This window comes from Astyanax mexicanus, chromosome 15 (assembly GCF_023375975.1).
Source record: "Astyanax mexicanus isolate ESR-SI-001 chromosome 15, AstMex3_surface, whole genome shotgun sequence".
NCBI classification, from domain to species: domain Eukaryota; kingdom Metazoa; phylum Chordata; class Actinopteri; order Characiformes; family Acestrorhamphidae; genus Astyanax; species Astyanax mexicanus.
This window is the reverse complement of record NC_064422.1, coordinates 47,006,217-47,031,786: the sequence shown is the minus strand read 5'-3', so window position 1 is coordinate 47,031,786 and position 25,570 is coordinate 47,006,217. Positions and strand designations below refer to the sequence as shown.

The 25,570-nt window shown below is 42.3% G+C and overlaps 1 protein-coding gene across 2 annotated transcripts in view; it reads right to left on the bottom strand.

The window, feature by feature from the left end:
- Nucleotides 1–515: 515 nt before the first annotated feature.
- Nucleotides 516–25,570, bottom strand: part of rgs7b (regulator of G protein signaling 7b) — a 93,681-nt gene continuing 68,626 nt past the window's right edge. The window contains exons 15-17 of one of the 2 annotated variants that reach the window (XM_049464779.1): nucleotides 10,220–10,309; nucleotides 1,924–1,956; nucleotides 516–1,382 (exon numbers count right to left, since the gene is read on the bottom strand). In XM_049464779.1, the coding sequence (XP_049320736.1) occupies nucleotides 1,936–1,956; nucleotides 10,220–10,309 (111 nt within the window). In that variant the 3' untranslated portion in view covers nucleotides 516–1,382; nucleotides 1,924–1,935. Of the gene's footprint in view, nucleotides 1,383–1,923; nucleotides 1,957–9,834; nucleotides 10,310–25,570 lie in introns of those variants that run through there. The other variant, XM_049464778.1, reaches the window with a different exon arrangement.

Genomic DNA, 25,570 nt, shown 5'->3' with positions numbered 1-25,570 from the left:
TTATACCAGATTTACACTCGGTTTAGTTTGTTATAAACAGCAGAGATGTTGTAATGATACAGAACTCTGTTACACATTACAACTTCCTGCTTTAATACTGAAATACTTTATATTATAACATTTATAAAATTTTAAGTTCACTTTAGACAGTTTTTCAATTTTACCACACGTTCCTTTATTCTTTTAGGAAATATGAATTTGAAAATATTTTGTAATTGAAGGGTTTGGTAGATTTTGATGATCTTCATCCAGCTGAATTTAAAAGGGATGTTCCATTTGTGAAGTTAATATTCCTCCAGCCACAGTGAGAATACAGGAATACACCGTAGAAGCTGATATTACCACCCGCAGTGGACAGTGCAGTGCAGTGCAGTGGGGGGTAATGATGGTGACTGGCGGCATCTGGCTAGAACAGTCCGTAGGAACAGAAATCACACCCACATTCAGTGCAGGAGACTCCGCCTTCTCTAGTCACATGGCATTTTGTGAATACTGACATAAATGATGCAACAATATTCCAGTATTGTATTAAATTATTATTGTTATATGTTATTGTATGCATTATAAAGACCAAATTTACCAAAACAAACAATATCATCACATTTTAAACACAGGAGACCAAAAGACGTTCAGCTGAGAGGCAGTGAAAGCTTCTTTACACAGATCTGCGTTTAGCTCTGCTGGGTAATATTATTACAGGGTGCATTAAAAATAGTTTTCCCCTAAAAAAAAAATTAATTCTCTTTTTACTACAGTTTTCCTGCTTAACCAGGATTTTTACAGATATTTACAAAAAAGAATAAAAAAAAAGATAATAATAAAAAAAAATACAGATAATAATAATAATATACAGATATCAAATCAACATATTTTTAAATAGAGTATAAAAATAAATTAGACACATTAAAAGCATTTTCAAGTAAGATGAAGATACAGCTCTTCATTTAGATGTGATTTACAATTGCAGTGGTGTAAAGTAGTGCAACATAAGGGAACGTAAAGGTGATTCTCTGAGAAAATTCCTTAAATTACGATTAAAAAAAAAACAACTCCAACTGAGACGATTACTAAGATTATGGAGATTTATGGAGATTTATAAACAGCTTTCAGGATTTTATTACTGTATGGAAGAAATTGATAGATACGTTTTTTTTGGCGCAAATTCAAGTCTGTGGAAAAAAGTCCAGAATTCTTCATCACAGAAACCAGATGATGATGATGGAAAAAATATAGAGCTGTTTTTTCTTTTTTCCTCAGTTTATCAGACATGCACTGGCTGCTGTGCCGCCGGTTTAGATTACAGTAAATTACACACCGCCCTCGTCCGTCTCCAAACAGGAAACATGGAGGTTCTTCAGCCTGGCTGACGTCGCTGTGCTTTTCTAAACACAAAAAACAGGGCTTAAAACTGACATTTAAAAGTAAAAAAAAACTGGCTTATTTAAAGAATTGTTCTATTACACAAGTACACCAATCAGCCAAAACATTAAAACCAACTTCTTAATAAACAGTTACATCAGGATCAGTATCATGACCTGTTTCTACACTGATCATACCAGACACTTTGTTTATTATGTAATGGATGTTAATCCATGTTTATATATATCATTCTGGTCAATGTGAGCCAGTAGTGAAAATATTAAAAGAATTTAAGCCAAAACTTGTTGCCAGTTTTAAATACTAATTAATTCTTAAAATATTATTATTTTTTTATCTATCTTTGAACAAGGGTAAACAAGTCAATTTTAAGCAGTTCCAATATTAATGTTTCTTCAAGCAGAATCCAATTCAGAACTGAAGAACTGACTGTCACCTGCTGTAGATTTCAGATCATCACTGTTCTTTACCTCATGTCATTGGTTTTAATGATTTGGCTAATGAGTGTATTTAAACGTCTGAACAGGAATGGGGGATAAAACTTACCCAGAAACTTCTTCAAAACAAATTCTTGCTTTTCTGTAAAAGATGAAAATTAAATTGAGATCAGAAATGTAAATTTATTTGTAACCATTTTGATTGAAATGTTTAAAAATGTGTTCTTATGTTTCATTGTTTGATTCAGTGCTGTTTTAGATTAAGCCTGAATTACATTGATTATAGTCTGGACCGACAGCAGGTGGTTAGGATGGGCAGAATCACATCCTCCTCACTGACCCTCAACACCGGAGCCCCTCAGGGCTGTGTGCTCAGCCCCCTCCTGTACTCCCTGTACCCCCACGACTGCACAGCCAGACACAGCTCCAATCTCATCATCAAATTTACTGACGACACAACAATTGTTGGCCTGATCTCCAATAACGACGAATCGGCATACAGAGAGGAGGTTAACATCCTGGAAAACTGGTGCCAGGAGAACGTCTCTAAACGTCAGCAAGACCAAGGAGCTGATCGTGAACTTCAGGAAGCAGGAGAGAGCACACTCGTCAATCTCCATCAACGGGACTGCGGTGGAGAGGGTCAGCAGCTTCAAGTTTCTGGGAGTTCACATCAGCGAGGATCTGACGTGGACAGAACACACCACACGGGTGGTGAAGAAGCACAACAACGCCTGTACTTCCTCAGACGGCTGAGGAGGTTTGGTCTGAACCCCAGCATCCTCAGGACTTTCTCACAGCTGCCGAGTGGAAGCTTGAAGACCAGAACCAGCCGGTTCCGAGACAGCTTCTTCCCCCAGGGGACCAGGATGTGGAACAGCCAGTAGAACAGTGTTCTGCCCAACCCACCCCACTGACACCCAAACAAACTCTGCACCCTGTTATTTACCTCACACTGTACCTACAGGACTGTCCCACACTTATCCCACACACAGCATTCTGCACCCTGTTCTTTACTCATAGATACACTGCAACCTACTAATCTATTTCCGCACTTCCACACACACACATGTAAATAGAACTGTAATATCTATATATTCAGTTATTGTTGGAAAGACCGTTCCTATAGGTCTACCTACTCTGGGAGGGGCCTCAAGTGCTGAGTCACAGTTCAATGGAGTTTTTTTGGCCAGGGAGAGAGAAGTACAAGCTGTGTGTGTCTGTTCCTCCATGTTTTACCCCCTTTGTGTGCGAAGTATGCGTCCTTGACTTGAAGTGAGTGGATTACCTGATGTTTAAAGTGGTCAAGAGTAGATGTTTTGATACTGTTGATATTTTGGTTAATATTCTAATGTTAGCTATCTGTTATAAATGTGTAAAATCCTTTCTAGTAATGTCTTAAGGCCACCTAGTGTGGATTAATCGTTAATTGGGATTTCTATTAAGTGTATGGTGTGTATTTTGGCTTATAAAATGTGTGTTAGCTCCATGTTGTACTACTAGCAAGAGTTCTAGAACCTTCTGTGCAGAAAATAGGTGAATTACCGCCTTTTCCCCACTAGGGGGCACTGTTAGGCCACTCAAGTAGCTGTTTCCTGTATTATTTGCCAAAGAGGTTATATGTGAATGTAACTGCCACAAATGTTATGCTTAGTTCATTCTAAACATTTATGTAAATGTTTTGCTATTTTCTTTTGTTCCAGACCATACTTTTCATACTTTACAAGCTCTGTATTCCACTCAGCCTGTGTGCAAGTAAAGTGCTGCTGTGTAACACACCTGAGGTGTCAGTACAATTAATCCTTAATCACCACTAACACCAGTGTTCTGACCGACACTCCGAAGGAGGACAAATCATATAGAGCCAGCCTTGTTATACAGTCCATTTAACTTACCTCTATCGAACAGTTATATTTTACCTCACATGCAGTACGGGCTTACCTTTACTTATTTTTTCATGACTGATATTTACATTGTAGATTCTCACTGAAGCATCAAAACTATGAATGAACACATGTGGAGTTTTATGTACTTAATAAAAAATGAGCTGAACCTCCACAGTCACCGGACCTGAACCCAATCCAGATGGTTTGGGGTGAGCTGGAGCACAGAGTGAAGAAGACAAAGGAGCAACAAGTGCTAATAAACACCTCTGGGAACTCCTTCCTTCCTTCAAGACTGTTAGAAAACTTTTCATTTCAGGTGACCACATCGTAAATGAAGTTTTATTAAGAGAATGATGCCAAGAGTGTGTAAAGCAGTAATCAGAGCAAAGGGGGGCTATTTTGAAGAAACTAGAATATATACTTTTTTGTTAAGTACATAAAACTCCACAGTTCATTCATAGTTTTGATGCTTCAGTGAGAATCTACAATTTAAATAGTCATGAAAATAAAGAAAACGCTCTGAAAAAGAGAAGGTGTGTCCAACCTTTTGGCCTGTACTGTATACAGTGCAATATCAAATGTCTATAGTATACATTAGTGTAGTACTTGTGTATATAGTTTAAGTTAATCATATATTTCTATTTTATTTAACTTATTCTACTCTATGTTGTAAATATTGTTCTCTGCATACTAGTGGGAACCTGAACCCAGGCTTTCACTCACCTGTTCACCTGTACACCTGTACACCTGTTCACCTGTACACCTGTTCACCTGTACACCTGTTCACCTGTACACCTGTTCACCTGTACACCTGTACACCTGTTCACCTGTACACCTGTACACCTGTACACCTGTACACCTGTTCACCTGTACACCTGTTCACCTGTACACCTGTTCACCTGTACACCTGTACACCTGTACACCTGTTCACCTGTACACCTGTACACCTGTACACCTTGTAGCAGATAGCTTGATATCTCACTGTGAAATCACACTTTGTCCTCTTAAATCCACTCAAGAGATTCCGCTGGAGAGCAAAGGGGGATTCCTTCCAACCTTGAATGATAACACTTTAACGACTTTTACGACCATTTGCTGGAAACATCTGGCTAGAAAATCAACCCTGTCTCACTGAGAGCATCTAAACAAAACAACCATAAAACGTTGGGGATTAACATGTCACCTGGTGATCACTATCTTCGGAGCAAACCTTTTAAAAAGTCACCCCTAATTTACACACACAGCTTGACCCCTTGAACTGGTCAAAGAGTGTGAAACATTTAACAAGACAATACTGCCACCCGCAGGAGAACAAAGGAACTTTTCTTGGAGCACAAGGCTATCATGAGAGGAACGTTCATTTTATAATAACTTAAATAACTGTTGGGTAACTCCTTAATATTGTGAGAGGCAGGTTATCAAGCAATGTGATGAACACTTTCTAACCAAGAGAACCATTTTGAGGTTTACCTTTCTTTTCTTCCACAGGTTCAGGGCTGGAGCACAGAGTGAAGAAGACAAAGGAGCAACAAGTGCTAATAAACACCTCTGGGAACTCCTTCCTTCCTTCAAGACTGTTAGAAAACTTTTCATTTCAGGTGACCACATCGTAAATGAAGTTTTATTAAGAGAATGATGCCAAGAGTGTGTAAAGCAGTAATCAGAGCAAAGGGGGGCTATTTTGAAGAAACTAGAATATATACTTTTTTGTTAAGTACATAAAACTCCACAGTTCATTCATAGTTTTGATGCTTCAGTGAGAATCTACAATTTAAATAGTCATGAAAATAAAGAAAACGCTCTGAAAAAGAGAAGGTGTGTCCAACCTTTTGGCCTGTACTGTATACAGTGCAATATCAAATGTCTATAGTATACATTAGTGTAGTACTTGTGTATATAGTTTAAGTTAATCATATATTTCTATTTTATTTAACTTATTCTACTCTATGTTGTAAATATTGTTCTCTGCATACTAGTGGGAACCTGAACCCAGGCTTTCACTCACCTGTTCACCTGTACACCTGTACACCTGTTCACCTGTACACCTGTTCACCTGTACACCTGTTCACCTGTACACCTGTACACCTGTTCACCTGTACACCTGTACACCTGTACACCTGTACACCTGTTCACCTGTACACCTGTTCACCTGTACACCTGTTCACCTGTACACCTGTACACCTGTACACCTGTTCACCTGTACACCTGTACACCTGTACACCTTGTAGCAGATAGCTTGATATCTCACTGTGAAATCACACTTTGTCCTCTTAAATCCACTCAAGAGATTCCGCTGGAGAGCAAAGGGGGATTCCTTCCAACCTTGAATGATAACACTTTAACGACTTTTACGACCATTTGCTGGAAACATCTGGCTAGAAAATCAACCCTGTCTCACTGAGAGCATCTAAACAAAACAACCATAAAACGTTGGGGATTAACATGTCACCTGGTGATCACTATCTTCGGAGCAAACCTTTTAAAAAGTCACCCCTAATTTACACACACAGCTTGACCCCTTGAACTGGTCAAAGAGTGTGAAACATTTAACAAGACAATACTGCCACCCGCAGGAGAACAAAGGAACTTTTCTTGGAGCACAAGGCTATCATGAGAGGAACGTTCATTTTATAATAACTTAAATAACTGTTGGGTAACTCCTTAATATTGTGAGAGGCAGGTTATCAAGCAATGTGATGAACACTTTCTAACCAAGAGAACCATTTTGAGGTTTACCTTTCTTTTCTTCCACAGGTTCAGGGCTGAAGAATTATGTCTTGTTTGTCATTGGCTGAACCATTGCAACTACTCAGTGTAATGTTAACCTTTGTTTTTGTTATATAGATACAATTTCCTTTTTAGTAAAGAACAAAGCATAAAAGTATAAAAGGTATAGTGAATTTCAGATTTAAAGGGTTTTGAAATTATGTTAACCAGAGCAATGGGGCCCGCATTCCTTAGTGGGGGAAGAGGTGTGAATTACGACGGCCAGAGATTTATATCTTCGAATACACAGGACAGTCTGCCGTTTCAAAGGGGAGGTTTAAGGCTGAAAAATGTTAAAACATTAAAAAAAACAAAATGTGTTCTTAAGATGTGAATGAACATTAACTACAAGAAGAATACGGAGGGCAACAAACTAGCAGTCTGGTTAAATAATTAATTAAAAGCTATCATGGCATGTTTCCACATACTTTAATCAGTTTAATAACCAAATCTTGAATTGATAGTTTAAAGTTCATAACGAGTTTTTCTTTCTTTCCTTTCTAAGAGTCTGGTGTGTGTAAGTTAGTGTATTCCTTTTTATATGTTATATTTCTTTCCATTCTTCAAATATGATTATCTAAATGTCTGGTTAAAATTTCAGTTATGAGATGTTTTATCCATATCACTAAAATGTTATGCAACATTGGGTTATGTTTGGAAATGTCTGGTGGATGAATGAATGAGGGTTAATGTGGGGAAACTGTGGGTATTCTATGTCAAAGTACATTTTAATAAGCAATTGTTAATCTGATCATTTAAGAATGTTACGGTTTAAAAGTTAATAAAAAAAGAAGGGGAAAGTCGTCTAGGCAAGACTCCACCTACCTGAAGATGATTGGGTTTTAGAGATTATACCTGCAGTTAGGAAACCTATCACAGTTTAGGGCCAATACGTCATTAAGGGGGCGTGTTTCCAATAAACGTGGATGTTAGTTCGTAAGTCAGTTCAGTTAAGTTCGGTTTGGAGTTTAGATAGTTCACTTTCTTTTTCTTTTAGAAGTTCTTTTTAACTTAGAGTTTTAGTTAGAATTTTGTACTCTCTCTTTTGTTTTACTTTCTTTTAGATTCAGCTTAGAGATTCTTAAGTTCTTGAGTCATAGATCCTAGCTTGAGCTGTGCTTGCAGCGCGCCCGCGCTGACCAACACAACTCTAGCGTTTATCAACAGAATTAGAGAATTAGGTGCTTCCAGCTATTGAACCACCTTAGCGCTATGGAGCTGCCTATAGTTCACCGCTCATGTTTAGCGTTATACATCGCTCGCTAGACCAGACCCGGACGCGAAGAGAACCCTTGATCAATCAGCTGCCCGGAGCGAGGCTCCCGCTTGCCGTTAGAACCGAAGCCCTGCTTGCACCGTGAAGTCCACCAGAAGAACCCGCTTTGGCCACCTGGATCGAGCTACCCTTCCTGGCGGTCGACACTGACGGTTCCCTTCGCGGCAGAGAGGACACCGGTTGCCCGAGGCCGGTCAACGCAAAGTGAGGCGCTGGTTAAATCTCTAATTCTCTGGTGGCGTTCTGTTGGTCTGGTTAGGCTGAGTCTTGGTTAAATTCTCATTTATAGTTATTCCCGGTTGAGATTGTGGTGATCTCTATGTCAGCTCCATAGTTCTAACGTAATCTAGTTTAACTCAATTGGCTTGGACTGGAGAGTGTTTTTGCTTCTTTAGTAGTTGGTTCTTTTATAAGCAGTATATAATTACTTATAATCTTGGTTAATCTCCTAATATTCTTATAGTGGGTTTGGTTATTCATATTTAGGTTTATTTCCCAGTGGGTTTTTATAATTACTCCCTCCTTGGTATATTAATCTTAGTACTGGTTTGTTTGTTTTATCTACTTATACATTTCTTTTATTGGGTCTAAAGTGTTTTTGGGTTGTTATTCATATATGCGATGAGAAGGTTTGGTTGTAAGACTGTTATCATCAGTGTGCTTGAATTTCACTCTCAAATTGCTGTTTGAATTATGCCCATTACCTAATTCTACATATATCCATGTATTATTTTTTATTCTAAATAAACATTACTTGATTTAGCCAATTCTTGACTTAAGTGTGTTTCTCCCGTGGTTCAAAGACTTTCTGAAACCGACAAGAACTCACCCTGAGCTTAAATATAAATTTTGTAGCTAGCCGCTATTGGCGCCCTATTAACAATTAATATTAATATTAACATTAATATTGATATCAGGTAAATAGTTCGGTATCCATTGTAACCACTACAACCTGTTCACCTGTTCACCTGTACTCTGTGATGTGACATTAAATTGAATTTGACTTTGATTCTCAATCAGTGCTGGTTTGCTTTAGCCTGCAGATGATTGGTCAGCGGGCGTGGTCAACTGAAGAGAGCGTGTGTGAGAGGGTGGAGCTTCTGATTGGGGTTCAGTCAGAGCTATGAAACATGTCTGAGTGTAATCTGGTAGAGATCCTATTTTCTTTTTCTTTACATTTTGACTTTTAATAATTCTTATAATATTATAAATACTAAAAACTCCTTCTGCTTCTCTGGCAACAAAAACTTACCAATTTACAGGTAATTTCATCTGCCTTCCTAGTGTTCATCCTCACAACTTCAGAAAGACAGAAAACAGAAAAAAACAACAGAAAACAGAAAACAAACAACAGAAAACAGACAAAACCAGAAAAAACAGAGAAACCAGGAAAAAACAGAGAGAGAAAAGAAAACCAGCGCAGAACAGAAAATAATGAAAAGCATGAAAAATTTAAATTATCCAACAGAAACAACAAAACAGCAACTGAAAACCATAATACAACAGATTCCACACATACACACACTACCTCACACACCCACACTCACTATACACACACCATACAAACACATACACACACACTACCTCACACACCCACACTCACTATACACACACACTACCTCACACACACTATAAACACACCATACAAACACATATACACACACTACCTCACACACCCACACTCACTATACACACACCATACAAACACACTACCTCACACACCCACACTCACTATACACACACACTACACACACACACACACACACACACACACACACACACACACACACAATACACACACACTATACACACACACTATAAACACACCATACAAACGCATATACACACACTACCTCACACACCCATACTCACTATACACACAAACTATAAACACATATACACACACACTACCTCACACACACACACACACACACACACACTACCTCACACACCCATACTCACTATACACACACACACACACACACACACACACACACACAAACACACACACACACACACAATACACACACACTATACACACACACTATAAACACACCATACAAACACATATACACACACACTACCTCACACACACACACACACACACACTACCTCACACACCCATACTCACTATACACACACACACACACACACTATACACACACAGTGTGTCCCTGAGGACAGCAGAACAGGTGTATAATTCTGCAGGATGTAGAGTAAATGTTCCCTGCATGATAAACCCCAGTAGCCCCTGACTCCAGAAGCTCTCGCTGCTTCAGGCCTACAGGAGCAAAGTCCTGCAGGGGGCAGCAGAGTCCTGCAGGGGGCAGCAGTGGCCTGCAGGGGGCAGCAGTGGCCTGCAGGGGGCAGCAGTGGCCTGCAGGGGGAAGCAGTGAGCTGCAGGGGGCAGCAGGGTGGGTGGACGAGCTGAGGTCTGCCGCTCAGATGGAGGTCTCCAGTCGTTTGAGGAACTTTACCTTTTTCTTGGCCTGTAAAAGCTCCTGGTAGGCGCTGGATCGGATGAAGCGGCTGTACGAGTCGCTCTTCATCAGTTTGTAAATGTGCTCCTGCAGGAGAGAAACCAGAAGAACATGAACATTAAAGCATCAAATACTGCAGCACTGTAAACAGAACAGTAACACTCAGAGGAAAGCGCAGCAACTCGGCTCTGATACATCAGCTAACAGATGCCTGTGCTAACCGACATCACCTTGGGAGTGATAAAGGCAGAGAGTGCCCCCTACTGTACCCACCCAGAAAGAAACAACATGACCTACTGTACACTCTTCCTCGGACTCCGGCTGCTGATGGAGAAAGAGCAGCATGATCTACTGTACTCTCTCTCTCTCTTATCGCTTATGCCGATGATGTCGTTCTTGGCATCACAGGTAATCGAGATGTTAAAATTTTAACTGAAATTATTGGAGATTTTAATCAAATTTCATCAGCAAAAGTGAACTGGTCTAAGAGTACAGGACTCCTGGTAGGGAACTGGGGAAGAGAGGAGCCAACCTTGCCAGAGGGTTTAAAATGGGCTAATGATGGTTTTAAATATCTAGGGGTTTTCCTGGGAAGTGATACTGTAGTTAAAAAGAACTGGGAGGGGGTTTTACAGTCGGTACAGAACAAGCTTGACAAATGGCGGTGGCTTTTACCCAGAATGTCTTTTAGAGGAAGAACACTGATTGTTAATAATCTTGTAGCATCTTCCCTCTGGCATAGGTTGGCTGTTCTTGAACCCCCTCAGGGACTTTTAACTGGTATTCAAGTTTTAATTGTTAATTTTATGTGGGATAATCTTCACTGGGTCCAGCGCAGTGTTTTGTTTTTATCAAGGGATGAGGGCGGGCAGGGTCTCATTCACCTTGACAGCAGGAGGGCTACTTTTAGATTACAGTTTTTACAAAGGTTTTTATTTGGTTCTTTTAACACCCTTTGGAGACATGTGACTGGTTTTATTTTGCGTAGAGCGGGGGGGGGCTGGGTCTAGAGGAAAATGTGTTTTTATTACAAACTGATGAGTTTTTATGTGCCGGAATGTCTTCTTTTTATGCAAGTGTTTTTAGGGCCTGGCAGTTATACTTGGTGGAGAGACAGGCCTCCAGTATGTCCATGTACTGGTTTCTTCAAGAGCCTGTGGTCCATGGAGCCCGCCTGGCCATCGCAGAAGGTTCCTTGTCCAAAAGACTGATGGAAGTGGGACTGGTTACTGTGGAGCATCTCCTAAAGACTGTTGGGACGACCCTGGATGGTGTGGAGGTACTGGCTCACAAGCTTGGAATACGGTCAGTCAGGGTCGTTTCTCAGATGCTCCACAGGTTTCGGGAGGCACTGACCACGAAAGAAAGGAACCTTCTGGAAAAATGGACACCTGGGCAGGCGGAGCTTCAGAGGACGGACCCTTTTCCATGTCTTTGGGTCAGGCCCAATTTTAACATTTTAAACACACAGAGCCCTCTTTTATCGCTCGACGGACTAACAGACATGCGGTTTGACGGTCTACATGCCAAGGCCATGTACAGGGGGTGTGTGAAGGTGTTCCATCAAGACAAACTGGCCGGGCTGGTCGACACCCCCTGGAGGGCGCACTTTGGCCTTGGCAGTGACGTCAGACCAGCATGGAGAGCACTGTACAAGCCACCATTGACCAAGTCCGCTGGAGACTTGCAGTGGAGAATCTTGCATGGAATTATCGCTGTGAATGCTTTTGTATCCATTTTAAACCCTGCAGTGACCTCTGAGTGCCCTTTTTGTTTTGAAAGGGAAACTGTTTTTCATTGTTTTACTCAGTGTACAAGACTGGCTTTACTGTTCAGGGTTTTAACCTCCCTTTTTACTTGTTTTAATGAATGTTTTACACTGTCACTTTTTATTTTGGGTTTTCCAAACTCTCAAAAGAGGAAAAAGAAATGTCACTTGTTGAATTTTATTTTGGGGCAGGCCAAGAGTGTAATTTATTTTAGCAGAAAGAAGAAAATAGACTCGGGCCAAGATTGTGATGTTCTTTTACTTTTTAAACGGTTAATACAGGCCAGGGTGAGGGTTGATTTTATGTTTTATGATGCGATGGACAATCATGTTGGTTTTAAAAATGTGTGGGACTATGATGGAATTTTATGTGAAATATTAAATGGTGAACTCATTTTTAATGACCTTTTAGCATAAAACAACCTGTGTTTTTATGTAACTGATGGTCTGTTTTAACCAATATTGTTAATAAAGTGTGGTTAAAACTCAAACTCTCTCTCTCTCTCTCAGACTCCGGCTGCTGATGGAGAAACAGCATGATCTACTGTACTCTCTCTCTCTCTCTCTCTCTCTGCGCATGCGTGTGGTGAGTGGCGGGAGCAGGGAGGACGCGTGAGCGTGGGAGCGACTTTTTGGCGTTTTTGCCAAACTTTACTTTCATTTTATTAACGTGCCGTAAGAACACCTACGGATTATTTGTTTAATTAACATCGGTCTCGGGAGTGCGCGCGGCGCCGCGGGGGGTTGCCTCGCAGCTTGGTTGCGGTCATGGCGGCCCCGGCCGGCAAACTTTTTGAGACTTTAACTCGCCGCCACGGCGTTAAAGTGGAGTGCACGGTGAGCGTGGAGCAATGCTGCATTGCCGCCGGGAACGTGATCGGGCACCGCTACATCGTGTCCGCATCACGGATGAATAAAGCTGTCGTGATTTTTCTCAGCACAGTGGAGAAAGCTAACGAGCTCGTCCAAACTGGAGTTATTATACAAGACCAGCTGACCCCAGTACAGCCTCTCAGTACCCCAGCCAAGAAAATCATCCTGTCTAATGTCCCCCCGTTTATTAAAGATGAACTGCTGACTAAAGAACTGTCCAGATTTGGTAAACTTGTTTCCCCCATCAGAAAAATACCCTTGGGGTGTAAATCACCGCTGGTAAGACACCTGGTCTCGTTCAGACGGCTGGTCTATATGGTTTTAAATGACGGAGCTGACGCGCTGGACGCAGTTTTTAAACTTCGAGTGGACGGATTTGATTATGCTGTTTTCGTTTCATCGGACTCTGATATAAAGTGTTTTGGATGTGGTCTGACTGGTCATATGGTTCGTGCTTGCCCTGAGAGGAGAACTGAGGCTGGTGCTGGTGCAGGCGGGGAGACGGAGGATTCAGGACCAGAGGAGGCCGGACCCTCTGCATCTGACCCCACTGAGGCTGGAGCATCAGCGGCAGGAGAACCGGCCCCAGCTGAGGAAATTCCACCGGTGGAGGACGGATCTCCTGGATCTGCACCAACTACAAGAGAACCAGCTGAATCTACGGACGGAATGGAACCTGCTACAGCTGCGGAGGAGCCTGCGGCGGCCTCACAGGCTTCAGAGGCACCTGACGTGGCAGTGCAGGGACTGCTGGAGCAGGACGGACACAGTGATGAGGTACCATCGGCGGTCACTCGTAATCGAGTATGACTATCCTCCTTCTTAATCCTTGTGGGTCTTCAGATGGGCGTAGAGGCCGATTCTAGACCCAATTATTCTTGTACAATATGGACAAGGGAAAGTAGCAGTAGTAGGTTTGGGTCTGGCCTGCTTGGATGTTGCTCTCTCTTTTCTAAGTCTGTGTTTGACTTGTGCAGCCTGGCAGAGGTCATCGTTATACAGTGCAGCACCCTTTTGTACAAGATTTCTCCAGCTCACCCTGTCTTTTGCAGTGTCTTCCCAAGATTTGAGTTCTATGTGGCAATTTTTTAGATTGGTTTTGATGTTGTCCTTAAATCTCTTTTTCTGGCCTCCAGGGTTCCGTTTCCCTTCAGCTAGCTGAGAATAGAGAACTTGTTTTGGGAGGCGAGAGTCAGGCATGCGAATAACATGCCCAACCCACCTGAGTTTTGAGCAATGGTGGCAGTGATGGTGGAGATATGTGCCTCCTCCAAAACGCTGGTGTTAGTGCATCGGTCCTCCCATCGAATCCTCAGTATTTTACGGAGACATCTTTGATGATATGTCTCAAGTGCTTTTAAGTGCCTACTGTATGTGGTCCAGGCTTCTGACGCATACAGGAGGGTAGGTAGCACCACTGCTTTATAGACCAATATTTTGGTTTTTGATTGGAGGTCGCAATTCTCAAAGACTCTTTTCCTTAGTCTTGAGAAAGCCCTACTTGCACAGCTGAGACGGAAGTCTATTTCATCATCAATATCAGCCTTCGATGACAGGAAGCTACCAAGATATTGAAATTGGTCCACATTTTCTAGCCTGGTGTTGTTGATAGCTATATTCGGGGGCAGGACAGGCCAGCTGCTTTTGGGTGAGGGTTGATAAAGGATTTGGGTTTTCCTTATGTTTATGGCTAGGCCAAGCTGTTTGTATGCTTTAGCGAAGACAGACAATGTGCCCTGTAGATTTTCTTCTGAGAGGGCTTCAAGGGCGTTGTCATCCGCATACTGAAGCTCCATGATGGACACAGTGGAAGTTCGTCCTTTAGCTCTAAATCGGTTGATATTGAAGAGTTGACCTTCAGTTCTATACACAATTTTTACACCCTGAGGCAGGTTCTCGCTTATAAGATAAAGGATAGCAGCGACAAAGATGGAGAATAATGTTGGTGCGATAACACATCCCTGTTTGACTCCCTTGTCAACCCTGAAGGTTTCGGATTCATCTCCACTGTCACTGAGTACCATGGCAGACATATTATCATGTAATAGTCTCAGAACCCGGATGTATTTTTCAGGGCAGCCAAACTTTGCCAGAACCAACCAAAGAGCTTGCCGGTGCACCAAATCAAAGGCTTTGGTGAGATCTATAAAGGCCATATATAATGGTTGGTTTTGCTCCCTGCATTTTTCTTGCAATTGACGCACAGTAAAAATCATGTCTGTTGTTCCTCTGCGCGGCCGAAATCCACTCTGAGATTCGGGAAGCATACTTTCTGACAGCGGGGTGAGTCTGTTGGTTAAGACCCGAGCTAGGGCTTTTCCTGTAGTGGAAAGGAGAGAGATGCCATGGTAATTCCCGCAATCCGCTTTGTCTCCCTTCTTAAAAATGGGGACAATTAGGGCATCCCTGAGCTGGGCAGGGATTTTCTCTTCTAACCATATTTTGAGAAACAAGGCATGGATGTTTTCAAGTAGATCAGGGCCGCCTTTCTTCAGGACCTCTGCTGGGATACCATCCGATCCTATTAAGAGGAAGAAGGGGCGCGCTCGCAGTAAAGCCAGTAAGCAGGTTAAACAGACTGAAAATGTTAAAAGTGGTGTTGATTCTGATAGTGATGGTGCTGACTCTATCTCAGGGTGGTCAGTTAGCTCGCAGGAGGACACTTTGCCCACTGTGTACACAGCAGAGGAAATTAAAACCTTCCTGAAGCGCACTAAAGGGCAGAAGGGGGTGAACGTTACTGACCACTTTCCTGATCGGTCACAGTTTGTACATGACGTCTGCCATCTTAGAAGAGCTGGGGCATTTACTGAACTTGAGCTGTTTAGATTAAAAAAAATTGTAACTAGACTCAGAAAGGATAGCAGTAATGATGATGGACCTGCTGTGTTTTAGAACTATTTTAACTATTATGGTTTTTTTTGCGAGCTGGTTTTATTTCCACTATTTTTTAATGGACAGGTTTAGGGTTGGCACTCTGAATGTGAATGGAGCACGAGAGTGTGAGAAAAGAGCCAAAATATTTGAACTGACCAAACAGAAAAGACTTGATGTTGTTCTGCTCCAGGAAACACACAGTGATGTGAATGTTGGTGTGGACTGGACTAAAGAGTGGGATGGGCTCGTTGTGTTAAGCCACAATACATCTCTCAGTGGGGGGGTTGCTCTTTTATTTTCTAAGAGTTTTATTCCCTGTTCTTATGATGCTGAGGAGATAGTTAGTGGGAGGCTTTTAAAAGTTAGGGCATGTTTTGAAAATGATGTTTTTATCTTCATATGTGTTTATGCACCAACCGTGGGGAAGGAGAGACTGGCTTTTTTAAACACCCTCCACAGTGTGCTAGAGAATGTTAGCACTGATGAGTTTTTAGTATTGGGTGGTGATTTTAACTGCACTACTGATAACATGGACAGAAATCACATGGAACCACATCCTGCCTCTCGCAAGCGGCTTTGTGAGATGGTGAAGTCTAATGAACTGTGTGATGTCTGGAGAAACTTTCACTCTGATCAGAGACAGTACACTTGGACACATTTTAAAGATAATATGCTCTCACTTGCACGGCTGGACCGGTTTTATGTTTTTAAACATCACCGGACTGTTTTTACTAGCTGCTGTATTTATCCTGTTGGTTTTTCAGATCATTGTATGGTGCAGTGTGCTATTAGAAAGCCCTGTGTGAAGCCTCGGAGTGCATATTGGCATTTTAACACTGCTCTTTTAAATGATGCTAATTTTAGGGAATGTTTTATCTTTTTCTGGAACACTTTTAAAATGCAAAAATCCTCTTTTAATTCTCTGCAACAGTGGTGGGACATAGCTAAAGTACAAATAAAACTTTTTTGTCAGCAATATACTCTCAATGTCACAAGGGACATCACCAGATCTCTTAAAGCTCTGGAGATAGAAATTGTGGAGCTCCAGAATTTGGGAGCAACCACAGGAAATCGAGAGCATATTAAAGCTCTCAAAACGAAATCAGCCATATTGGCAGACCTGCTGGGTGCTACAGTACAGGGAGCGCTGGTTCGCTCCCGTTTTAAAAATGTGTCTGAGATGGATGCTCCGTCTAAGTTCTTTTTTAGCCTTGAGCAGAAAAATGGACAGAAAAGGTTCATGCATGCTGTGCGAACAGAATCAGGAGATCTTGTGTCTGATCTTACTGAAATTCGCAGGCAGACAGTTAGCTTCTACTCGAAGCTTTACAACAGTGAGCAAGTGGAAGCACAGGAGGTGGAGGAAAGCTTTCTCTGTAACCTGCCTAAGCTTTTAAAACAGTCTGCTGCAATGCTGGACAGGGATTTGTCCCTGGACGAATTGCACACAGCTCTCCAAGGTATGGAGAACGGGAGGTCACCAGGTATTGATGGTCTCCCTGTAGAATTTTATAAGTCCTTTTGGTCTGAACTGGGGCAGGATGTGCTGGATGTGCTCAAAAGTAGCTTGGTAGAGGGGAAGCTTCCTCTAAGCTGTAGAAGGGCAGTCCTCACTCTTTTGCCCAAGAAGGGAGACCTAACTGACCTAAGGAACTGGCGCCCGGTGTCGCTGTTGTGCACAGACTGTAAATTGCTCTCCAAAGCATTAGCTGCAAGGTTAGGAAAGGTGATGGAGCAGATCATTCATCTTGATCAAACATATTGTGTGCCTAGCAGGTCAATATTTGATAATATACATCTAATTCGGGCAGTTTTGGACGTCTCTAGGCTATTGGGCTTAAGGACTGGTCTCTTATTTCTTGACCAGGAAATGGCTTTTGACCGGGTTGAACACGGGTACCTCTGGAAGGTTCTAGAGAGCTTTGGGTTCAGCCCTGGTTTCATAGCCATGATCAAGGTGTTGTACAGTGACATTGAGGGCGTTCTCAAGGTAAATGGTGGATTGTGTGCCCCTTTTAAAGTTCATAGGGGCATCAGACAGGGATGTGGACTTTCAGGGGCTCTCTATTCTATTGCAATAGAACCCCTTTTATGCAGAATAAGAGAAGTTATTGCTGGCTTTAAAATCCCTAACTGCAATATGTCTATTTCTTTGTTGGCATATGCGGATGATGTAGTGACCATGGTCAGTTCACAGTCTGAGGTGAATGTTTTAACTAAGATTTTAAGTGATTTTAACGTTATATCCTCTGTGAAGGTCAATTGGGGGAAGAGCGAGGCTGTTTTAGTCGGGGAGTGGGAGGGACAGGAACTTAAGCTTCCTGATGGCCTTTTCTGGAAGACGGGGGGTTTTAAATATCTAGGTGTGTATCTGGGGGACAGAGTTTTTATGGAGAAAAATTGGGAGGGTGTCCTCGAAAAAGTAAAGGCAAAACTAGCAAAGTGGAAATGGCTGGTTCCTAGAATGTCGTATAGAGGTCGTGCACTGGTCATCAACAACCTTACAGCATCATCCCTGTGGCATAAGTTGGCCTGTGTGGACCCACCTTCAAATTTGCTGGCAGATATCCAGGCGGTTCTGCTGGACTTTTTTTGGGACCGCCTTCACTGGTTACCACAGGGTATTCTCTACCTATCTAAGGAGGAGGGTGGACAAGGACTGGTCCATCTAGCCAGCAGAACTGCTGCTTTTAGGCTGCAGTTCATTCAAAAACTTCTTACTGGCTCTGAAAGTTTGGTGTGGAGAGCACCTGTAAGTAGAATACTACAGACAGTGGGGGGACTTGGGCTAGACAGAACTTTGTTTTTAATGAATACCCAAAAAATTGATTTTACTGGATTACCAGCATTTTATCAGGGACTTTTTAAAATTTTTGGCTTTTTTAACTTGTACAGAGAGAGCTGCTCCTCCTTGTACTGGCTTTTAGAGGAGCCTCTGATCCATGGTGCTCGTTTGGATGTTTCCATCCAGACTGCTCAAGACCTGTCAAGAGTGCTCATCCTATCCCAGGTCACAAAGCTGCGGCAGTTGGTGGAACTGGCAGGGCCAGATCTCACCAACATAGGCAGTGTTGCAGCGCAGCTGAAAATGAAGTCCCTTCGTGTGGTATCTGATATTTTAAACAGATGGAGAAAAGCACTCACAACTGAGGAACATCAGCTTCTGAAGGGCCATGATACACAGGCTGAACCATTGGAGAGGGGCTCCTTTCCGAAAATCACCATCTCTCCAAACCTGGGTGACTGTGGGGGGCCACTCCTGGAGGGTAGGGGGGAGGACAGGATGGTTTTAGGGGAGGTCAGTGGGAAGCTTTTATACAGAGCCTGTGTAAAGGCTATCAACAGGAAAAGGCTGGATGGTAGAGCTGACACTCCATGGCGTAGGGAGCTGGGGCTTAACAACGACACTAAACCGGAATGGCGGGTTATATATAAGCCACCATTAACCAAAAAAACAGCTGACCTTCAGTGGAGAGTCCTGCATTGTATTTTGTCTGTAAACTCATTTGTTTCTGTTTTAAACCCTGAGGTCTCACATGAGTGTCCCTTTTGCATGCAGAGAGAAACGGTGTTTCATGCTTTTACGAGATGTTTTAGATTGCATCCCCTGTTTGGAGTTTTACAGACTGTTTTTACACTTTTAAACCTTAGTTTTACAGCACAGATTTTCATCCTTGGTTTTAAATACAGTCGATCCCAGCGGTTTAAGTGCCAGTTGATAAATTTTATCCTTGGCCAAGCAAAACTGGCCATATACACCAGCAGAAAGAACAAGATAGCATCCAGCACAGATTATGATGCTGTGCAGATCTTCACAAGGCAGGTCAGGGCAAGGGTGAAGGTGGATTTTAATTTCTATAAGAGCATGAGTGACTTGGACTCTTTTAAGCTGGTGTGGTGTTATGGGGATGTGGTTTGCTCTGTGGAAGAGGACGAGCTTTTCTTTGCTCCAGTTTTTATTTGAGTGTGTTTTTTTCTAACTTTGTCTTGTTTTTATTTGCTTGGCTTTTTGCACATATCTTTATTATTTAAATCTTGTAACATATTTATGATATTTGTTACTGTACAGTGTTAAACAAGAGATTAGTTTATAATAAAGGAGTGTTAAAAGTCAAAAAAGTCTCTCTCTCTCTCAGACTCCGGCTGCCGATGGAGAAACAGCATGATCTACTGTACTCTCTCTCTCTCTCTCTCTCTCTCTCTCTCTCTCTCTCTGCATGCTGGGAGTGGGCGGAGTGAATGTGGGTGAGGGTGGCTGAGTGTTGGAGGTGAGCGTGTGCTTTTCTTTGTTTATTTATTTATTTTGTTTGTTTCTCTTTATTTTCCCCCTGTTTATCAGGATTTAACTTATCTCTAAAGTTTCACTGGTTTCACTGTTCACTACATATAACGGGATATTGGCGGCGGGTGAGAGATGGCGTCTCGCCGCGTGGTGGGGACGCCGGCTCTCTCCCGTTCGCATGGTTTCAGGTGTGTTGAAGCTGTAGTGGAGGATGTACTGATCGCGGTGGGTGAAAAAATAGGCTGCGAACAGATTCACTCCGCGTCGCGCATGAACAAAGCCGTGGTGGTGTTTCTGACTGATAAACAACTGGTTAACGGGCTGGTTGAAAGTGGGATTTGGGTGAAGGAGAGCTATGTGTCGGTATCTCCTCTGTCCACTCCCGCCACGAAGGTTACTATTTCAAATGTTCCTCCGTACCTGCCCAATGAACCCATAGCTAAGGAGCTGAGTCGCTTTGGCAAGTTTGCGGGCGAGATCAGCCACATACCGCTGGGCTGCAAGAAGTCAGGACTGAAACACGTCCTGTCTTTCAGGCGCCAGGTGCTTATGTTCCTTAATAGCGCGGATAAGACGCTCGTGGCCTCATTCCGCGTTTTTGATGGTGCAGGCTCATACCTGGTTTACGCCAGCACGGACAGTCTGCGGTGTTTTCAGTGTGGGACTGTCGGGCATAAACGTTTCGAGTGCCCGGTTAATGAGCAGAGGCGGGATTCTACTGCAGCCGGACCCGGTAGCATCCCGGAACGGGACGCTGCGGACGCCGCTCCAGAGGATCCAGGTGAGGGTTCATCCACAGCTCTAGTTTCGGAGGTCGGTCGTGGAGTTAAGGTAAGTGAGCGTTTGGGAAGAGGTGTTTCAGATAGTGGGGTTGATCAGCAGCAGGTTAGCCAGGGTATTGATGAGGCTGATTGTGGTGAGGCGGGTGCTCCCGTGAATACTGAGGTGAGTGCTCAGGCTAGTAGTGAGGTTGGTGCTCAGGTGAATGGTGAGTTGTGTGTTCAGGTGAGTGGTGAGGTGTGCACTCAGGTGAGTGGTGAGGTGTGCGCTCAGGTGAGTGGTGAGGTGGGTGCTCAGGTGAGCAGCGAGGTGGGTGCTCAGTTGAGTGGTGGGTTTGGTGCTCAGGTGAGTGGTGCGTTGGGTGGTCAGGAGAGTGGTGCGCTGGGTGCTCAGGAGAGTGGTGAGCAGGGTGCTCAAGAGAGTGGTGAGCAGGGTGCTCAGGAGAGTGGTGAGCTGGGTGCTCGGAGTGAGTCTCTGTCTGGTTCGGTTGTGTCCCTGGAGGAGGACATGGAGGAGGACAGTATGTCTGAGGTCACTGATTTTGGAGCTAGTCAGTCCAGTTATGAGCAGCTGTACTCTGTGGAACAGATAAACTCTTTCCTGGATGAGACTAAAGGAAAAACTGTGGAGGTGAGTGATTATTTTCCTGATCTGGACAAGTTTGTGTGTTCAGTGTTGATGGTGCAGAAGAGTGTGGGTCTGGACATTCTCCCAAGAAGGAATCGTTACCGGCTAAAGAAACATGTTACTGCTATAAGAAAAGCAAAAAAACAAAACGTTCTGACTGGTTCACGGCTTGTTCCAGCTCGTCATAATGTTTGAGCACAGATCACGTGGGGAAAAGTCTTCTCCTGTTCTCTTTCTCTGTTTCTGGTTTTACTTTCTCTCTCTATTTCTTACTTCTATTTGTATGGGAGTTTTTAGAGTAGGCTCTTTAAATGTGAACGGTTTTAGAGACCGGGGTAAACAGGCTGTGTTTTCTGAATTTTTTAATCTTAAGAAACTTAATGTGTGCTTTCTACAAGAAACACATAGTGATGAGAACTCTGTGTCTGATTGGGGGTTATGGTGGAAAGGGGATTTTTATCTTAGTCATGGTTCAAATGTTAGTGCTGGGGTAGGTTTTTTTTTCTCCCAGTCCTCTATAGTGTCTGTTCTTTCTGTTGATGAAGTTGTGGCTGGGCGTTTGCTTATGCTGAAAGCGATGGTTTATGATCATGTTTTTGTTTTTATTAATGTGTATGCACCAAACAGGGGACCAGATAGAAGTGAGCTGTTTGATAGACTGTGTCAGTTGTTACAGTCACTCTCCTCGGAAGACACTGTTGTGTTGGGTGGGGATTGGAACTGTACTTTGGATTTTGTACATGACAGGAACGGTGAGGAGCCTCATCGTCAGTCTGCTCGTACTCTGGCAAACATCATAGCAACTTTTGATTTGATAGATATATGGAGGGAAAAACATCCCACGACCAGACAGTATTCTTGGATTAAAGTTACGGATCAGAGAGTAGCTGCGGCACGCTTAGACAGATTATATGTTTCAAATAGTGTAAGGAACATGGTAGGCCGGTCTATGATTCAGCCCACTTCTTTTTCTGATCACCACTTATGTACTGTGGAGTTTTCTTTTGTTTTTCAGTCTCCTACAAGCTGTATGTGGTATTTTAACAGGACACTTTTGCAAGATAAAGTTTTTTGTGAAAATTTTAAACATTTTTGGGCAGAGTGGGTTGGAAAAAAGTATATGTTTGACAGTCTTATGCAATGGTGGGAAGTGGGAAAGGCCCAGATACGGGTCTTTTGCCAGGAGTTTACTGCTTTCTCTACCTTCAATCTTAGACGTGCAGTTGGTGTGCTGGAGCAGGACATTACCAGAATCCACAATGTAATGATACAACAAAATGTGGTGGACTTACGGGCAGAACTTACTGTGAAGCTGCAGGAACTGAGTGACATTTTACATAAAAAGGTGAAGGGAGCTTTGGTTCGGTCCAGGTTTGTGTCTGTGCAGGATATGGATGCCCCTACTGCATTCTTTTTTAATCTTGAAAAGTCTAATTCCCAGCACAAGACACTGGTCTCTGTTCGTAAGGAGGATGGGACAGTTACGACAGACTTGGTAGAGGTGAAGAGGCTGGCTGTGGGTTTTTATTGTAGCAGATAGCCTGATGTCTCATTGTGAAATCACACTCTTAGATCCACTTAAGAAATTCCACTGGAGAGCAGAGGGTGATTCCCCCCAACCTTGAATGATAACACTTTAACGACTTTTACGACCATTTGCTGAAAACATCTGTCTCGCTAAAAGCATCTGAACAAAGACCCATAAACTTTGGGGATTAACATGTCACCTGCTGATCCGCTATCTTCGGAGCACACCTCTTAAACAGTCACATCTAATTTACACACTCACGCACACAGCATGACCCTTTTACTGGCCCAGGACCCGTGGACCATTTAACAAGACAATACTGCCACCCGCAGGAGAAGAAAGGAACTTTTCTTGGAGCACGAGGCTATGATCGAAAAATTACATATGTATATGTTTTTACAATAACTTAAATAACTGTTGGTTAATTCTAATATTGTGAGAAGCAGGGTATCAAGCAATGTGATGAAACACTTTCTAATCAAGAGAACAATTTTGAGGTTTACCTTCATTTTCTTCTACAGGTTCCAGGCTGAAGAATTATGTCTTGTTTGTCATTGGTTGAACTATTGCAACTAGTCAGCGTAATTTTAACCTTTGCTTTGGTTATATAGATACATTTTCCTGTTTAGTAAAGAACAAAGTATGAAAGTATAAAGGTATAGTGAATTTCTGATTTAAAGAGGTCTGAAATTATGTTAACCAGAGCAATGAGACCCGCATTCCTTAGTGGGGGAGAGGTGTGAATTACGACGGCCAGAGTTCTTATCTCTTCAAATACACAAGAGAGTCTGCCTTTTCAAAAAGGAAATTTAAGGCTGAAAAATGTTAAAACATTAAAAACAAAATGTGTTCTTAAGACGTGAATGAACATTAACTACAAAAAGAATACGGATGGCAACAAACTAGCAGTCTGGTTAAAATAATTACTTAAAAGCTATCAGGGCATGTTTCCACAATACTTTAATCAGGTTAATAACCAAATCTTGAATTAATAAGTTTAAAGTTCATAACGAGTTTCTTTCTTTCCTTTCTAAGAGTCCGATGCGTGGAAGTTAGTGTATTCCCTGGTCATGTGTTATATTTCTTTCCATTCTTACACCTCAAAATCAACTATGATTATCTAATTGTCTGGTTAGGATTTCAGTTCTGAGATGTTTATTCATATCACTAAAATGCTATGCAACAGTGGGTGAATGTGGGGAAATTGTGGGTTTTCTATGTCAAAGTATATTTTAAATAAGCAATTGTTTAATCTGATCATTTAAGAATGTTAAGGTTTAAGTTAATAAAAGAAAAAAAAAGGGGGAGTCGTCCAGGCAAGACTCCACCTACCTGGAGCTGATTGGGTTTTTAGAGATTATACTTGCAGTTAGGAAACCTATCACAAGTTAGGGCCAATACGTCACGAAGGGAACGTGTTTTCCAATAAAGGGGGATGTTAGTTCATTCGGTTCGTAGTTCGTGGTTCGTGGTTCGCAGTTCGGAGTTCGTGCGCTTTTTAGGTTTAGTTAAGTTCAATTTTTTTTCTTAGAAGTAATTTTAACTTAGAGTTTTAGTTAGAATTTTGTACTCTCTCTTTTGTTTTACTTTCTCTTAGATTCAGCTTAGTGATTCTTAAGTTTTTGAGTCATAGATCTAGCTTGAGCTGCGCTTGCAGCGCATCCGCGCTGACCAACACAAGTCCAGCGATTATCAACAGAATTAGAGAATTAGGTGCTTCCAGCTATTGAAACCACCTTAGCGCTACGGAGCTGCCTATAGTTCACCGCTCATCTTTAGCGTTATACATCGCTCGCCGTACCAGACCCAGACGCGAAGAGAATCCTGAATCAATCAGCTGTCCGGAGCGATCGCTCCCGCTTGCCGTTGGAACCGAAGCCCTGCTTGCACCGTGAAGTCCACCTGAAGAACCCGCTTCGGCCACTTGGATCGAGCTACCCTTCCTGGCGGTCGACACCAACGGTTCCCTTCGCGGCAGAGACGACACCGGTTGCCCGAGGCCGGTCAACGCAAAGTGAGGCGCTGGTTAAATCTCTAATTCTCTGGTGGCGTTCTGTTGGTCTGGTTAGGTTGAGTCTTGCTAAGTTTTCAGTTATAGTTATTCCCGGTTGAGAGATGGTGGGATCTCTGTCAGTTCCATAGTTCTAATGTAATCTAGTTTAACTCAATTAGCTTGGATTTAGAGCGTTTTGCTTCTTTAGTAGTTAGTTCGTTTATAGCAGTATATAATCACTTATAATCTTGTTTAATCTCCTAATATTCTTATAGTGGGTTTAGTTATTCATATTTAGGTTTATCTCCTAGTGGGTTATCATAATTACTTCCCCTTTGGTATATTAAACTGGGTATTGATTTGTTTATTTTTATCTACTTATACATTTCTGTTGTTTGGGTCTAAAGTGTTTTGAGTTATTCATATATGCGATGAGAAGGTTTGGTTGTAAGACTGTTATCATCAGCGTGCTTGAATTTCACTCTCAAATTGTTGTTTGAATTATGCCCATTATCTAATTCTGCATATATCCATGTATTACTTTTATTCTAAATAAACATTACTGATTTAGCCAATTCTTGACTTAAGTGTGTTCCTCCCGTGGTTCAAAGACTTTCTGA